The 19,060-nt window shown below is 39.9% G+C and overlaps 1 protein-coding gene across 1 annotated transcript in view; it reads right to left on the bottom strand.

Moving 5' to 3' along the window:
* LOC113454978 (uncharacterized) overlaps positions 1-19,060 on the bottom strand; it is a 56,773-nt gene that overhangs the window by 3,545 nt on the left and 34,168 nt on the right. The window contains 3 exon segments of the mRNA XM_087922988.1: positions 13,080-13,234; positions 13,237-14,453; positions 14,871-14,873. Of these exon segments, the coding sequence (XP_087779114.1) occupies positions 13,080-13,234; positions 13,237-14,453; positions 14,871-14,873 (1,375 nt within the window).

The raw sequence follows: 19,060 nt of genomic DNA, 5'->3' as shown, positions 1-19,060 counted from the left end.
CTAGGGAGCCATTGGAACTTTTGTATACCAAGACATCTAGGAAAGGAAGTTGATTGTTGGCTTCTGTTTCCATGGTGAATTGTATTTTGGGGTGTAGGCTGTTGAGGTATGTGAGGAAGTTGTTCAGTTTTTCTTTCCCGTGTGGCCAGATTATGAAGGTGTCATCTACGTATCTGAGCCAGAGTTTGGGTTTGTGGTCGTATTTTTCTAGAGCTTGTGTTTCAAAGTGTTCCATGTAGAGGTTTGCGATGACAGGTGAGAGGGTGATCCCATGGGTGCTCCTTCTATTTGTTTGTATTTTTGTTCATTGTAGGTGAAGTATGTATTGGATAGGCAGTGGTTGGTCAGATCTAGGATGTGCTTGGGGGTTGTATTTGTTTCGGATGGCTGTCAAGGCTTCTTTTATTGGCACTTGGGTGAAGAGGGATATGACATCGAAGCTTACTAGTAGGTCGCTAGGTTTTAAGTTTTGTTTCTTTATGATCTCGATGAACTGGAATGAGTTTCTTACGTGTGAGTTGATGGATTCTGCATAGGGTTGTAGTTGTTTGGCGAGAAATTTGGCCAGGTTTTGTAGAGGTGAGCCTATGGAGCTGACTATAGGTCTGAGTGGGGTTCCTTCTTTGTGTATTTTGGGGAGACCATAAAGCTTGGGGCATCTGGATGATTTTTCTCTGGGTATGATTCCTTGCTGGATTTCTTCACTGATGGGGGAGGCTTTTATTTTGGATTTGGTAGTTTTTTCTAGGTAGGTGGTGGGGTCTGTCTTTAGGGGTTTGTATGTGGGGTCTTGGAGTAGGTTGGTTAACTTGGTTTGGTAATCAGATGTGTTCATTACCACTGTCGCGTTGCCCTTGTCTGCTGGTAGGATTATTATGCTGGTGTCTTCTTTCAGGTTAAGTAGTGCAGTTTGTTCTTCTTTGGATAAGTTGCTTTTGGGTGGTTTGCTAGTGCAGAGGATGTTGGTGATTTCGAGTCTCCCCCACCCAATCAAGTCCCACCCCCACTGGCAGTTAAAAGGAGGAAGCAGCTGCAATCTCCATTACTCTGAGAAGCACAGAGCCGGAGACAGAAGCCTGAAGATGATGAATGAGACTTCATCGAAACGTTGCCTAGATACTTCGAATCTTATGCGGGAGTAAACCCGAACAACCAAAGATCCACATACAAATACCCACGAGAACCTCAGAAAACAAACATATTTTCCCACGGGTATTTTCCCTGAACAAAGCTGAATGCCATACATGTAAGTACCTGCGAAAACTTAAGAAAACGGACAGCTATCATTAGTTAGAAAGCTAGGTTTCATCTGGGTGCCTGGTTGGGGTGTGTTTGAGCTGGAGCTATCATGGGGGATCTGTCTGTGCCCAGGTGTTTCCTGGCTTGTGGTGTGGAGATTTTTTTGTTTGTGAGTGATAGCCGTCCATTTACCCGGAGCCAAGCTGCACTAAAGGCCTCCAATAAAGTAACACAATGTTGCCAGCCAATCAAGAGACAAAAAGAGACAAAAAACAGACAGGAGATATTAGAAACACCAATCAAGCAGAACACAGCAAACTCCAAGACCAATAAACACAGACCAAGACTCCCAACCAATCAGGGTGAAGAAAAACCCATTCTGGCACAGCAATAGGCTGCCCCAAATTTAAATCTGAAACCATTATAAAAGACTGACTCACAGATGAACACTATACAGAAGCCTGATGATGGCAGATGAGATTCTGCTGAAACGTCGCCTAGATACTTCGAATCTTACGCGGGAGAAAACCCGAACAACCAAAGATCCACATACAAATACCCTGAGAACCTCAGAAAACATATATATATATATATATATATATATATATATTTGTTTGTTTTCTGAGGTGCTCGCAGGTATTTGTATATGGATCTTTGGTTGTTCGGTTTTCTCCAGCGTAAGATTCGAAGTATCTAGGCAACGTTACGATGAAGTCTCATTCATCATCTTCAGGCTTCTGTCTTCGGCTCTTGCTTCTCAGAGTGATGTGAGATTGCAGCTGCTTCTTCCTTTTAACTGCTAGTGGTGGTGGGACTTGATTCGGTGGGGTCTTGGCTGTGTTCTGATTGGGTGGGGGTGTGTTCTCATTGGTAGGGGGTTTGGCATCTCAGGCTCTACAGGCCTCATTTAGCATGTTAAGTGTTAAAGTTAATGACAATTAGGAAAAGACTGAACAAGTATGGTTCGTTTGGAAGGGTTGCCAGGAGAAAGGCTCTGATTTCTAAAAAGGACATGGCAGCAACACTTGGATTTGCACATTTGTATCTGAACTAATCACAAGACTTCTGAAACACCGTCCTTTGGATGAGACCAAAGTGGAGATATTGGCCATAAAGCAGAGTGCCATTTTGATGAAAACAAAGCAAAACATATCATCACAAAAATCTCACACCAACCATCAAGCACAGTGATGAAGGCATGATAATTTTGGCTTGTTCTGCAGCCCCAGGACCTGGCTACTTTGCTGTCATTGAGTCGTCTATGAATTCCTCTCTATACTAAAGTACTAGCAGGGTACCGGTGCTTCACTATGAAACTATATGATCGGGAAAGTTTTTGAGGAGGAAAATAAGGAAAAAATTCTGCCTCTGCCTACCACCATCCATCAATATTCACCTGGCTAGCATCCTGTCAGTGTGTGAGAAGGCTGTTTGGAAATTGAAACAGTATTTGCTGTGTGAGGAAGAAGGAGACAGCAAGGAGCCTGGGCGTGGCTTAACTCAAATGTTCTGTACTAAATCTGGTCACTGCTGTGAAAGTATAACTAAAACTGAAACTCCCCTCTTCTGCTTGTGTTTTGCATTTGGAACAGATTTCTTTTCAGGTGGGGAGGGAGAGTAGAACCCCTTAGCATCAGCGCATATTAATAATAATCCCGATGGTCATTTCGAAAAATCCTTTCTTAGTGAGCACCTAGAAGCCAAGAGAAACATACGTGCCAAATTTCAAGTTTGTAGGCTTTACGGTTTTTGGAGATTTTGTGATGATGCCTGAGTGGTATTTCACATCCATCCATCCATCTATCTAATCTACCTATCTATCTATCTATCTCAGGATAGACCTGGAAGGGACCTTGGAGGTCTTCTAGTCCAATCTCTACTCAGGCAGGAGACTTTATATCATTCCTGATTAATTGCTGTCCCGTCTCCTCTTTAAACCCTTCAATGATGAAGAACTCACAACTTTTGGGGGCAAGCTCTTCCCAAGGAATTAAGCTTAACTTGAAGGAGGATTTTTAAAATCTTCCCACCAGCAGAAAATTGCGGCCACCACTATTAAAGCTTGGGGAGGGAAGAAACACATAGCAGCAGCTGATATACTTCAGCCTGGTTGCTTCTCTGCTTCCACATCCCGGAGGAAACCCAACAGCCCTACTTGCTCCCAGCCTCTCCTCCCACCCGACCTCAACTCACCTTCCAGCTGCTGCTTCCACCCTAAGAAGAGCCGAAAAACCACTCTGCACACCACCTTCCTCCCATGAGTGAACCGGAAGAAGCAGCTCCTCTCCTCCCCTCCTTTCTAGCAATTCTGTACTCGATCGTTTTAACTCCTTTAAGCTCAACCACAGAAGCCGATTTAAGGGCTTTCTAGAGTCACCGGTAAGTGATTGCCATCTCCTGATAGGAGGCAAAAGAACAGGCTTGTCTGTCTCTAACGAGTTTGTAAGATGTTTTCACTGATTCAGTTTGACTCCTAGCAACCTATCTTTACAACTGATCCATGTGAAATAGTGAAACGTGACACTAAAGTAGGTTGTGAAGATTAGCTATGTGCTGAGCCCTAAATATTTATGAAGTTCTTACAGAATTACACAGAGTTGGAAGAGACCAACTCTCCAAGCAGGAGATCCTATACTGTTCCAGACAAATGGATGTCCAATCTCCTCTTTACAAACCCCATTGATGGAGCACCCACAACTTCTAAAGGCAAAGCATTTCCACTGATTGTTGTCACTGAAAGGAAATTTCTCCTTTATTCAAGGCTGGATGTGTTTTTGATAAGTCTCCCTCTTTTTGTGCTCCTCTGAGGAACATTGGTCCACCCCACTTTTTTCTGTTTCAGCCCCTCAAATGATGTAACCCCAGTCCTTCTCTGTATCCAGTTCCTGTAATAGTTCATTGTAGAACTATTTTGGAGTAGATATAAAGAAATTACAAGAAGGAGAATATGTTCTAAGTCAAAAGTAGAAAATAGAACAATTGTTAAAATTAAATGGAAAGTTGTGAAAGAGTGCAAATTTCTATGACACCAGATTATCAAACCATGAAAAATAGAACAATCTGTAATCCGGAACTCTGCCAGGCAGTCCTAGGAGGTCTGTGATGCAGCGTTTATCACATACTGTGGCCAGATATTATCAATTCAGTCAACATTTTAAACCATTGCACATTACAATCTATGCAACAACATTGGTTAGGAATTAAAAGGATACTGTTTTTCTGAAAGGTAACCAGGGAATTTTAGGATTGAATTTACAACCATCAAGTGAATTGGAATTGACATGCTTTGTAGACAGTATTTGGGCTGATGATGTACAAGATAGAAAGTCAATGTCAGGATTGGTCATAATGTTAGCAAACATGCTAACTCATTGGAAATCTAGAAAATAGACTTCAGATGCCATTTCCACAGCTGCAGCACAATATCAGAATTGTCTTCAGAGGTGACATGGTATATATGGTTAGTAAAGGATTTGGAAATTGAAGTCAAAGGAGGTATACCAATATTTGAAGATAACACAATATGTATATAAATGGCAACAGGTGCGAACACAAACCAAAAGGAATCGTGTTGACATAAAATAATGTAATATCAGGAAAGCAGGGAAAGAAAATGTAATAAGACATAATTTATTGTCCACCAGAAAACTATTTAGCTGACCTCATGACAAAATCATTAAGTATACAAAAACACAAAGATCTTGTGAAACAATTTGGTTTTAATGCTGTGCAACTATAATTTGGAGGGGTGTTAGCATATTAAATTTAGTTGCTGGAACAGAAAAATTGTACAATGGGCAAGAAAAGGCATAGAGAAACATTGGAGTTGCAGTAATCCTTAAGGAGTTAATGTGTGCTGTCTTACTTCAGGTAACTAGTATTGTTCTTTTCCCTCTAAGTAAATTTAAACAGAAATAACACTGCAATTTTCTTAGTTGGGAGGTATAGTCTAACAAAGAAGCTATTTGTTCACACACACACACAAACACAAACACACATACACACAGAGTGTCTTCGAGATGACATGGTATATATGGTTAGAACAGGATTTGGATATTGAAGTGAAAGGAATTATACCAATAATTGAAGATAACACAACATGTATATAAATGGCAACAGGTATGAGTACAAATCAGAGGTAAGCAAGTTGACATAAAATAATGTAATGTCAGGGAAGCGGGGAAGTTTGTACACTTTTACAACTTTCCATATATTTTTAACAATTGTTCTATTTTCTTCTTTTGACTTAGAACATATCCTCTTTCTTGTAATTTCTTCATATCTGCTTCAAAGTAGTTCTATAATGAACTATTGCAGGAACTGGATATACCTAGTCTAACACTACTATATCTAACTGGAAAATGAATTGACCAAGAGGTTTTATGATTTGGGAAAATAAGACACAACTGTTGTCTTGTTGCTCTCAACTTAAATTTTAAGAAAAAGTTTTATTAATAAGAATCAAACAAAAATATTTCATCCGGGACAAATCAGAGACAATGATTCTGGTGATTTATGGTAAATAAGAAACCATTCCAAATTTTATACAAATTAAATGGAATAGTAGATTGTTAATAAAGTGCTTTGATGATGGTTCACTTTGTTGTTGGTTCACCTGTTAATTACAATGCCTTTATAGATCATAGATAGATGAATGTCGGTTGTCATTAGAGGTAGAATTTTATAAATTTTGGGCCTGCTTCAGAATGGGAGGAAACTAATTGCTCCAATATGTTTATGAATATTTTAGTGGGGGGATAATAAAAATAAATCTGTTTTAGTCTTTTTTATTGCACATTTTTTCTATGTTTTGCTCATTCATGTTTTGCTTTTGAAAAAAATCTGTTTTTGGAGTTTGTAGTATATATTGATATTTTGAATAAAACAGCCTTTTTTAAAAGAAGTCCCTTTACCACAAGCACGTTCAGGGAGCTACTGTGGACCTATTTTCTAAACTGCCTCTAAATTCATAGAATCATAGACACATGGGGTTGGTTGTATCATGGTGACCAGAACTGAACACACTATTCTAGGTCTGCTGTCACCAGCACAGTGTAAAGCAACTCTATCACTTCTTGCCCTGACATTATGCCTCTGTTGATGCAGCCTGGGACTAATACCACTTATAGAGTGGTATTAGTACTTTCCCTTAATCTTGATTGTATCCTCTGTTAATGCAATTTAGGATTGCATTAGCTTTTTTGGCTGCTGCTGCATGGCTCATATTTAGCTGGTTCTCCACTAAGACTCCAAGATCCCTCTCACAGTTACTGCTATTGAGCTTGGTTTCACCCAGTCTATATGTGTACTTTTGGTTTTTCTTGCCTAAGTGTAGGACTTTACTTTTCTCTACATTGAATTTCATTGTGTTAGATATGGCCCAATGTTCTAGTCTGTCAAGATCCATCTGGATCTCGAGCCTACCTTCTTGGGTGTTAGCTATTCCTGCCAGCTTAGTATCATCTGCAAATTTGGTAAGTTCCCCTTCTGTTCCTTCATCTAAGTCGTTAATGAAGATATTGAAGAGTACTGGGCCTAAGACGGAACCTTGTGGCACCCCAATGCTTACTTCCCTCCATGTAGACTTAGACCCATTAAGGGACTACTCATTGAGTACGGTTTGCCACCCAGTTGCGAGTTCATCTAGTGGTGGTGCTATCCCACTTTTTTCTAGCTTGCTAAGGAGTAGGTTGTGGTTTACTTTGTCGAATGCCTTGCTGAAATTTAAATATATTATGTCCACAGTATTTTGCTGGTCTACTAATTTAGTCACTATGTTGAAGAACGAAATAAGATTGGTTTGGCATGATCTGTTTTTAACAAAGCCGTGCTGACTGCTAGTTATTACTTCACTTGTTTCTAGATGTTGGCAGATCTGGGTTTTTTAATTATCTTTTCCAGTATCTTCCCTTCTATTAGGCTGATTGGTCTATAGTTTCCTGGCTCTGTTTTTTCCCCCTTTTTTTGAAGATGGGAACTACATCAGCTCTTTTCCAGTCCTCTGGTAGTTTCCTGGTGCTCCAGGATTTTTGAAAGATATGGTGCAGTGGTTCTGAGATGACCTCTGCCAGCTCCTTTAAAACTCTGGGATGTAATCCATCAGGCCTCGGTGATTTGTGTTAATCACGATCAGACAGGTGTTCTCTTACTATTTTTTGCTTATTTTATTTCTGTCTTTTATAGTTATGTTTTTGGTGGGTTGAGCTATAGTTTCTTTTTGCATGAAGAGGGATGCAAAGAATGAGTTAAGCAGATCTGCTTTTGACTGTTACTTCCTTGCCATCTTCTCTCTTTAGTGGACTATTTCCTTGATTTTTTTTCTTGTTATTTATATGTTGGAAGAAACTTTTTAAATTATCTTTGACTTTTGTTGCAAGTCTTTGTTCGTTCTGAGCCTTTGCTATCCTGACTTCATCTTGGCAGATTCTGGCTATCTGCTGATATTCTGCCTTAGTTGTATGTCCTTCTTTCCATTTTTTTGGTATTTGTCCTTTTTTTCTTTCAATCTGCCAAAGAGATCTTTGTGCAGCCACGCTGGTTTCTTCTTGGATGTCTTGTTTTTCTTTTTCAGTGGTATTGTGCTGGTCTGGGCTTCCATGATCATACTTTTCAGTTTCCCAAGATTCTTAAGTCGTTTTCCCCTTTAAGATTTTCATCCATGGAATCTTTCCCAAGTTCTTTCTGAGTTTATTAAAATCACCTCTTTTAAAATCCAAGACTCTGGTTTCATTATGCTCTATTGCTTGTGTTTGTGTTATGTTGTATTCTAGTATGACATGGTCACTCTCACCCAAGATTCCTGCAGTTTTAACTCCTTCTATTACTTCTTCTTTATTTGTAAGAATTAAGTCCAGTATGGCTGTCCCTATAGTTTCACTCTCTACCTTTTGGACAACAAAATTGTCAGCTAGGTTGGTTAGGAACTTATTTGATTTCTCACTTGGTGCAGAATTAGTTTTCTAATTGATATCAGGACAATTGAAGTCTCCCATTACCATTGTTGTGTGTTTCCTGCATATGTTTCTTAGTTGGTTGGCATAAAGGACATCTATTTTTTCTGCTTGATTGGGTGGCTTACACCTATGGCCATATCCTTTTTTTCTTTTATATTGACCCATATGCATTCTAGGTTTTCATCTTTGGTTTCATGCATTTCCGTAGCAATATAGTGGTCCTTTACATACAGTGCAATTCCATCTCCTCTTTTATGGGGTCTCCTCTTCTCCTCCACCTCCTCTTTTATGTTTTTTTTAATAGTTTGTATCCTTCTACCAGTATGTTCCAATCATGGGTTTCATCCCATCAAGTTTCTGTTATTCCAACTATATCATATCTACCTTCATGTATTCCTAGTTTGAGTTCACCCTGTTTGTTCCCCAGACTTTGTGCATTTGTATATAGATACTTGAGATCTTTATGTCTGACACTGTGTTTACTGTCTACATAACCTGTGTTGTGCCTGCCTGCCCCTACTTTCTTGCCACCTGTTTGATTAATGCACATGGTATGGCACTCACTATTAAATACTTGGTTTTGGTTGACAGCAAGGTTGATAATCTTACCTGCACAAACATCTATTTTGCATGCACTGGTATCCTTATTAATTTTAGGTTGCTGGGTACAGAAATGTTCTCTATCCATTAATTCTCGGTCCCCGCTGTTCAGTTTAAATGTTTATCCAGGAAATCTGTGAATTCAATGCCAAGTAACTCAGTCCCTTTCTTTGATGGATGCAAACCATCTCTTTTGTAGTTTTTCATTGGACCAGCTGCAGACATCATGACTAATAAAACCAAAGCCTTCCCTTTTACACCACTCCTTTAGCCACACATTAAACTCTGCTACACGCTGCCCTTTCCCTTTTTGTTCCTTGTATACTGGTAGAACCTCTGAAAAGATAAGCCTACAATCCATATTACTAAGTTTATACCCCAAGCTCTGGAAGTCTTTCTGATCAGAAAGTACATCCTTCTGGGACAGATCATTTGTACCAAGAGGTATAATAGCATTAATATCATAATCCTTACTTGCATTCTTGACTATCTTAAGAATACGCCTCTTGTCTCTGCTGGCAGTAAGTAGCACCTGGCAGACACCTGACCTCTTTCAAAACCTCCATATCCTTTCCTAAATTTACATCCCTTATAATTGAGTCCCCAACCAGAAGGTGGCTTCTCTTTTTGGATGGCTTGCTCTTCCTGTGTGACTGGTGTGTGATACCAGATTCACACTTTCTCCTTTCCAAAGTAAGTTCTTCTTCAGGGACCATGATCCCCGGCTTATTTGAGTTATCATTATCACAACTACCTTGACCTGTCACTTTAGTGTCCCTATTAAGGTCAGCAAGGGCACTGTATCTGTTATGCTGGGACACAGCAAAAGCTTTGTATTTATGGTCCACAGTTCTGACCTGCCAGATCCCACGGTTGTCCATACTGCCCTTTTCCTGTAGGATCTTTGTGGTAGTGGGGGTTGGTAGCATGGCAGCTCAATAGATGGCTGGATTGGGCACCTAATTTCTGCTTGGAGAGCACAGATTAGAGATTCTAGATAGGTAATCTGTCTGTGTAGACTGGTAATTTTTTTACAAAGAAGACAGTATCCAAATTTGAAAAGAGTACTGCAAAAGACAGCTGTAAAGCAAGTATTGCACTAAACTAAGCCAGTCTGAAATAAAATAAAGTCACAATCTCAAGCGCACTAACCCTAAATGTATTATTGGTATTTTTGGTTTATACGGTGCACAGACCGCTATCTTTCTCCTTTGTACTCACCCTCAGCCTCCTCACAAGCAGCCAGCAGCTCCTCCCACCAACCTCTTGGGATTTGAAATGCAATGGAAGCAATTCAAACTGCCTTTCTCCTTTGTACTCACCCTCTGCCTCCTCACAAGCAGCCAGCAGCCTAATGCAGCAATTGAGAGGTATTTACGTTGCTATGTGTCCTACCAGCAAGATAATTGGTCTGAATTACTGCCATTTGCTGAGGTGGCATATAATAACACCACCCACAGTAGTACTAGACAGACCCCATTCAAAATAGTAATGGAATGGAATTTATCCCAATTCCAGAATGGCCACATGACAGTCAGGTGTCCACAACTACGACTAAAATGGTCAGAAAAAATAAAGGAGACATGGAAAACAGTACAAAAATCCTTACATGACACTTTTCTGGCATACAAGAAAGAGGCAGATAAAAAGAGAATACAATATTCTTGTTTTCCACCTGCCTTCATGGGATATTTCCGATGAAATCAGCTGCAGAGCCGAGGGGCATTCACATTGGTATGAACCACCCATGAGGCTTCTGCAAGGGGATGTCCTTTCCGTCGTACCAAATATTACAACATACCTCTGCGCTTCCAGGACTCCAGAATGTCAGCAATCTCATAATGATCATCTCATACCGACTCAGGTGGTACAATTCGGTTATCTGTTCGTTCTTTATTATCAGGTTTGATTAAGCTAATATGGAAAACGGGATGCATCCGTTTAAATCATGAAGGTAATTTTAGCTGTAGAGTGATGGGATTAATCACCTTCACTACTGGAAATGGGCCAACATACTTTGGACTGAGTTTTTTACAGCGTAGTCCCATATTCAAATATTTGAAAGACAGGTATACGAGATCTTCAAACCATAAAGGATTTAGTTTCCATTCTCACCAATCTGTCTCTCTTCTCCAGGTAGACCTGTAGTAGAGGGCGCAGCCTGTCGTGCTCCATATTTGACTATGCCCGCCAGTAATAAAAGAATAAAAGATGTTAATTGTGGATCCTTCCCACCAGCGACGAAGTGGATGTGGAATGGGGATTCTCTATGATGATGCCTTGCACTGCTACCTGGGAGGTGGAGGCTGAATGGGAATTCCCACACGATGTGGCTAGGGCGCTCTGCTGTATAAGGCTTTAGTGTGGGGAGGGGGGATTAGTGCGGGGAGGGGGGATTTATAGATCAGGCATTACAGGGTGTCCAGGGAAATAGAGGGGATCAGTGATAGAGAGAATGCAGAATGTTTGAGGCTATGTACAGCCTAAGTAACTAATTAGCCATATTTGGAAACATTGAATACATGGATAATTCGAATAGGGCAGACTACAGAAGGTAGATGCAGTTAGGTGGGTGGGATTATGCTATAAAGAGCGCTGGAAGGCAAACACTTCCAGCGCTTACCTAGATTGGAATTCAAGCCATTATCATCAGATGGGATGTGTGTTACTTGTACAAATAAACGACTGCACACCTCAATGTTTCTTGGTTTGTATCTTGGGAATACGAACATCCTGAGGACCAGCTAACAACCAGCACAATGTAAAGCAACTTTAATACTGCTTCTTGTCTTGACACTGTTGATGCAGCCTGGGACTGCATTGGTTTTTTTCAGCAGGTGCGGCACCACACAGCACAATACTGGCACAAGTGGTACTTAGCATACGGCCCAGGGATACTTGGCCTGCCCTTTTGGAGAGTTCCCAGAGGCAGCCAACATTTTCAGTGTACCCACAATTCCTTAAGACAGTCTACTAAGCGTTAAGAGAGCAAAACAGAATACTTTGTCCTAGTGACAATGACCCAGAAACAGCCACCATTTTGACACAGAGGCAAGCATGACAAAATGGCAGCTGCTTGCACAAGTCCGCCACATGACCCAGGCATGAATCCCACAAATGTGTGTCTTTCCTTCCTTAACCAACATGAGGTTCAGAGATCTCCAAAAGGTATGGAGAAGGAGGAAGCTGTGATGCCTGGTGGGTTGGGAGTCAGGCCTAACAATTTCAGGGACCGAGTGGGAACAGGAAAATCCCTGTGGGGACCCAACAGGTGGGGTAGTGAAGGCTAGGCCTCCAAGAGATTCCCACAACTCTGAGGAAGTCACTGTTCTACTTAATGACTTGAACATTTGTTTAACAGCTTCATCAGGGAGAGAAGGGGATGGGGATAGATAATTGAGCAAAGTAACCTCACTTAACAACCATTGCAACATGCAACCGTAACTGGCAAGCCCCATTACAGTTGTATCTAGAGGACTATTTGAACTTCTACGGTGGCTGGGGGAATTCTAGGGCTCAAAATATGGAGGACACCAAGGTAGTAAGTGGAATTTTTTAAATAAAAAATTCAATATTTACATACATGATGTGTTGTGAGATAATTTTGTGAGTTTGCTTGCTAGCAAATTTTATGTAATAGACTCAGGCAGCAGATGGCAGAAAGGTAGATCTGTGAGTGAATCTGTTATTCTGCAAGCAACTCAATCTGCCTGCTTGCTTTGCCTGGCTTTGGGTAAAAGTTGCTCTTTTTTAATAAATATTTGAATATTAACATAGATATTTACAATATTTACATACAAACCATGCCCAGCAAGTCACAAGACCACCAAACCATGCCCACTCACCAAGCCAGGCTCACCCAGTCACATGACCACCAAATTAGCCCACACTGACAAAACCGATTGTTAAGAAATTTGAGTCACACCCCTGACTAATTCTATGGTGACTGGGGAATTCTGAGGCTCAAAATATGGCCAACAAAAAGGTAGAAGACAGAAATTCCATGTGTGCGAATTCCATAATCAATATACAAAAAACATCACCCAAAAGCCTTTTTGAGGAATTCCACTGCTTCTACAAAAATGAAATTGCTGCTGATAGTGAGAAACTGGTAGGTTTCCATTTTCCTTTTTTCTCTACTTACAAGTCTAATTCTGAGGTATGTTTTCACCTACACTCCTAATGAGAGATGAGAAATGAAATGAAAGTCTTCTCTAAACTCATCAACTTTTCCCTCAGTTGGATTTCCATGTGTGCAGTAAGGAACAATTTATACCAGAAGCATCATCCACAGACAGATTTGTCTCCTCTGTGAGTCTGCCAGTATATCACTAGATTCACATTGTGAAAGAAAATTTTCCCACAAATAGGACATTCAAAGGGTTTCTCTCTTGTATGAGTTGGGTGGTGTTTCACCAAGTAGGAATTCTGACTGAAATATACCCACAATCAAGTTATTCAAAATCCTTCTCACCTGGGTGAATCCTCTGCTGTTTCACCGGGTCAGAATACTCACTGAAACTTTTCCCACATTCTGCACATGCAAAGGGTTTCTCTCCTGGGTGAATCCTCTGATGATTCAGCAGATTGGAATTCCGACTGAAACTTTTCCCACATTGAGAACATTTAAAAGGTTTCTCTCCTGTGTGAATCCTCTGATGGTTCAGCAGGTCACAATTCTGGCTGAAACTTTTCCCACAAAGAGGACATTCGAAGGGTTTTTCTCCTGTGTGAGTCCTCTGGTGTTTCACCAGGTTAGAATTCTGACTGAAACATTTTCTGCAAACAGGACATTCAAAGGGTTTCTCTCCTGTGTGGGTCCTTTGGTGTTTCACCAGATCAGAATTCTGTATGAAACTTTTCTCACAAAGAGGACATTCAAAGGGTTTCTCGCCTGTGTGAGTCCTCCGATGTCTTACCAGGTTGGAATTGTGACTAAAACTTTTCCCACAATCAGAACATTCATAGGATTTCTCTCCTGTGTGAGTTCTCTGATGTTTCACCAGGTCAGAATTCTGACTGAACCTTTTCCCACAATCAGGACATTCAAAGGGTTTTTCTCCTGTGTGAATCCTCTGGTGTTTCACCAGGTTGGAATTGTGACTGAAACTTTTCCCACAAACAGGACATTCAGAGGGTTTCTCTCCTGTGTGAGTCCTCTGGTGTTTCACAAGGTCATAATTCTGTCTGAAACTTTTCCCACAAAGAGGACATTCAAAGGGTTTTTCTCCTGTGTGAGTACTCTGATGGTTCACCAGGTTAGAATTCTGACTGAAACTTTTCCCACAAACAGTACATTCATAGGGTTTCTCTCCTGTGTGAGTCCTTTGGTGTTTCACCAGGCTGTAATTCTCACTGAAACCTTTCCCACAAATAGGACATTCAAAGGGTTTCTCTCCTGTGTGAGTCCTCCGATGTCTTACCAGGTTGGAATTGCGACTGAAAAATTTCCCACAATCAGGACATTCAAAGAGATTCTCTCCTGTGTGAGTCCTCAGGTGTCTCGCGAATTGGGAAGATCCAATGAAATGTTTCCCACAATCTGGACAGTCATACAGCTTCTCCCTGCTGTGAGTCTTCAGATGTATCACCAAGTTGCCATTTTCACTAAAGCGTTTACCACATTGGAAGCACTTGTAGGGCATCTCTTTTGGGTGGGTTCTTCAATCAAAAGGGATCTGATCTGACAAAAGCTTTTGCCACATTCAGATAATTTGTATCTAATTTTCTCCAGTGTCAATTCTCCCCTGGGTAATCCCTTGCGATTTGAAGTCTGCTTTTTCCATAATAGGCACAGCTATGGAGTTTTTCCACCACAGTTATACTTGAGAAGGTCAAAAATATATGTGATCCCTTGTTTAGTGGTGCTTTGATTTAAGCACTTTTCTTCCTCCCAGGAAAACGCCTGTATTACTGCCTGTATTACTGTATTACCTATGTGCCGATTCAATTAACCTGTTCCTCCCCACTTACTTCCGGATAGTTGCCTCTTTTTCTGAATGGAAAAATAATCTCCCTTGACGTACTCTCCCTTTTTGTGTAACGTCTCTTATTAATTTTCTTTCCTTTGTCTCTCACCTGCTGTGGAAGGAGAATAATTGTGTGGTTTTTCTGATGGAATTGGAGAATAGTTTTATTTCTGCCTGAATCTGCTTTGCTTTTCAATATTGCTCGTTATTCTGTTGTCCAGTGTGGTCTTCTGGCATCATCTTTGTCTGTAAGATTCAAATGAAAATGTAGCTTTTATTGTTTATAAAAGGGTTGCAGAAGATGTGAAAAAGTGTATAATACAATGAAAAAGCAAATATGCCAATATGCTAGAATCATCGCTTACATCCATTGTGATATTTACTACTAAATTCCAGTTTAAATATCCATTCAATCATTAAGTTCCCTTGTTGACTCAGGTCAGTCACAAATTCTCAACCCTGCAAAGTGTTATCATCAAATAGATAGATAGATAGAATTCTTTATTGGCCAAGTGTGATTGGATACACAGGGAATTTGTCTTTGGTGCATATGCTCTCCGTATACATAAACAAAAACCAAAATTCATTCATCAAGAATCATGAGATACAACACTTAGTAGTAGTCATAGGTCACTAATAAGCAATTCAAATCATATTAGGAAACAAATAATACAAATTGTAAAGATACCAGCAACGCGGTTATAATCGTAAGTGGGAAGAAATAGGTACTAGTAAGAATGAGAAGAATAACAGTAATACAGCCTTAGTAAATAATTTGACAGTGTTGTGGGAATTAGTTGTTTGGCAGAGATGGCATTCAGGAAAAAACTGTCCTTGTGTCTGGTTATTCTGGTGTGCAGTGCCCTATAGCATTGTTTTGAGGGTAGAAGTTGAAACAATATATGTCCAGGATGTGAGGGGTCTGTAGATATTTTCACAGCCCTCTTTCTGACTTGTGCAGTATATAGGGGCTAAATGGAAGGCAGGTTGGTAGCAATTTTTTTTTTCAGCAATTCTAATTATCCCTTGAAGGCTGTGTCTGTCTTGTTTGGTTGCATAGCAAAATCAGACAGTTATAGAGGTGCAGATGACAGATGCAATAATTCCTCTGTAACAGTGAATCAGCAGCTCCTTGGCGCACAAAGAACGTTCTTTGTTGTGCTTTTTTGATGACATTTTTGATGTTAGGTGTTAATTTTAAGTCTTGAGATATGGTAGAATCTAGAAACTTGAAGGACTCCATTGTTGATACTGTGTTGTCTAGTATTGTAAGAAGTGGTTGTACGGGAAGGTTTCTCCTAAAATCTATCACCGTTTCTACTGTTTTGAGTGTATTAAGTTCAAGATTGTTCTATTTGTACGACAAGGCTAGTTACATAAATACAGTTATGTGAAGAAATAATAAAATACAGTTTATGAATGTATGCATGTATGTACATATGTATGGTATTCAGCTTTGTTTGGGTATTTTCCCACATCATTATAGTTGTGCTTTTAAAGTTGTACCAATGTTACAACAGAATCTCATCTGCCATCATCAGGCTTCTGTATAGTGTTCGAACACTATACAGAAGCCTGATGATGGCAGATGAGATTCTGCTGAAACGTTGCTACAACTTTAAAAGCACAATTATAATGACGTGGGAAAATACCCAAACAAAGCTGAATACCATACATATAAATACCTGTGAAAACTTAAGAAAACACACACATACATATTTATATAATTATATATAATTACATAGAGTGTAAAATACAGTTATGTGAAGAAGAAAGTATACCTTCAAGCTCTATCATTTTATGTATCACGACATAGTAAAAATTATCTCATCCTTAGTTTAAAAATAGGTAAATATAACATTAGATGAGTAATAACAGATAATATATTATACCCATTATATCTTTTTCTTTTACAAAAACAAAGCTGAAACATCTTCTATGGGTATGAGGAGCCTAAGTAGCCAGTGCTGCTGATCAAATAACCTGCATTAATTGATCAATTATCAACAAGTGTGACTATATCTATAAAAGCGGAGTTTCTTCCAGCATTGCAGTGTAAATTAATTGCAAAGTTGTGGGAGTTTCCTGGTCTCCAGCACTGAGGTGTGAATTAGATGCCAAAGAGTAAAGACATCAGTGGGGATCATGGAGAAGCAATTGTGGCTGCCCATCAATCTGGGAAGGGTTTATCTCAAGCTCTACAGGCCTCATTTAAGATGTTAAGTGTTAAAGTTCATGACAGTTAGAAAAGACTGGACAAGTATGGTTCCTTTGGAAGGGTTGCCAGTAGAAAGCCTCTGATTTCTAAAAAGAACATGGCAGTAACACTTAAGATTTGCAAATTTGCATCTGAACAAATCACAAGACTTCTGGAACACTGTCCTATGGATGAGACCAAAGTGGGGATGTTTGGCCATAAAGCAGAGTGCCATTTTGATGAAAACAAAACAAAAGATATCAATACAAAGATCTCACAGCAATCATCAAGTACATGAAGGCATGATGATTCGGGCTTATTTTGCAGGCACTAGACCTAGCTATTTTGCAGTCACTGAGTAGTCTAGGAATTCCTCTCTATACTAAAGTATTCAGAAATAGATCTGGAAGGGACCCTAAATGTCTTCTACCACAACGCTCTGCTCAAGCAGGAGATTCTATATTAATACGGACAAGTGACTATCCAGTGTCTTCTTCAGAATTTCTAGTGATGAAGCACCCACAAGGCCTGAAGGCCAGCTGTTCTGCAGGTTAATTGTCCTCACTGTTAGGAAGTTTCTCCTTAATTCCAGGTTCCTTCACTCCTGAATTAGTTTCCATCCATTCTGTCTTGCCCTGCCTTCAGGTGCTTTGGAAAATAAATTGACCCGCCTGACAGTAAAATACTTCTCAAATACTTGAGTACTGCGATCATGTCCCTTCTAGTCCTTTTCTGTAAACTAACCAAACCTAAATCCTACAACTGTTCTTCATGTTTTAGTCTCCAGGCCTTTAATCAACTTAGTTGCTCTTCTTTGGACATTTTCCAAAGTCTCAACCATCTCTTTTGTAATTTGATGATCAAAACTGGATACAGTATTCCAGATATAGACTAAGGCTTTGTAAAGCAGTGCTAATACTTCAGGTGATTTTGATTCTAGAATCAAATGTGAGACCACCTGCCCAATAGCAGTTTCTCACACATGGCTTCTCTGTTTTGCCTTTCTTTTTGCAAAATGCATCACGACAAGATGTAATATGTTCGTGTGTTGTTGATCATCTGAGGGGGTATATTTACCTTCTTTTAAGATTTCTATGGACCAGATAATTTTTACTATGTGCTGATTTGTAAAACCATTGAACTCAAAAAGGGTGTACTTTCTTTTTCACATGGCTGTATATTTGGATGAAATTGGAATAGATTATACATTTGGAGATATACATTTACAGAGAGAAATACAAATGCATATATGGAGAAAATCCATCTGTTTCAAGCCTGAAAAATGTCCCAAAATGGTTAAAGTCAAATCTTCTGAGGTAATTTATAGATGTGGGGCTTTAATTGATGAAATGATGCCTGAGCAAGATTTGAAGCACCAGTTTTGCTCAATGGAAGTCCCCAGCTCCAAATAAGGATAGAAAATACAGCCCAGCACCTATCTGATGACATCCCCATTCAGGTAGTTCTCCATTATTGAGCATTATTGGGACTGGCATCATTGTCACTGAGAAGCCCAATCATGAAGCCTGATGTCACATGACAGTACCAACTTATATCCCTTCCTCTGCAGTTGTTAAACAAATCCCCGTGGGTTGTTAAAGACAATTTCATATAACCTGATTTGCAACTTCCTGCTGGCATCCCCACTGATTTTGCTTGTCAGAAGCTAGCTGGGAGGATCACAAATGGGGATCCTGAGTGTAGGATGCTTCAACAGTCATAAATGTGCTGCGGTTGGCAAAACCCAAATTGGTGCAAGTCCTTTTTCTGCACCTCCATAACCACAGGAACTTCTGATGTGTGGTCTCTGAACAAGTGCTACAGTGACCACAAATTTGTGTATAAGCTGTATGTCTGCTTTTACAGTGTCACTATAACTTCGAGGGCTCAGGTAACAAGCGGGGAGGACTACCTATTGAACTGAACATCCCAAAAAGTCCTCCATAGTTTTTTTTTCTTTTACGAAGTTAAGCACAGTTGAACCAGGTTAATACATGGATGGGGCACGAATAGGAAATACTGTGCTTGTTGGCTAGACACGGAAGTTAAAAAAAAAAATCTCAGAAGGGAGCAGAGGAAGATCAGTCCAATATTGTTGCAAG

This window comes from Pseudonaja textilis, chromosome 2, assembly GCF_049901715.1.
Source record: "Pseudonaja textilis isolate UNSWEBS1 chromosome 2, rPseTex1.2, whole genome shotgun sequence".
NCBI lineage: Eukaryota > Metazoa > Chordata > Lepidosauria > Squamata > Elapidae > Pseudonaja > Pseudonaja textilis.
The sequence above is the reverse complement of the archived record's forward strand: the minus strand, read 5'-3'. Positions and strand labels throughout refer to the sequence as shown.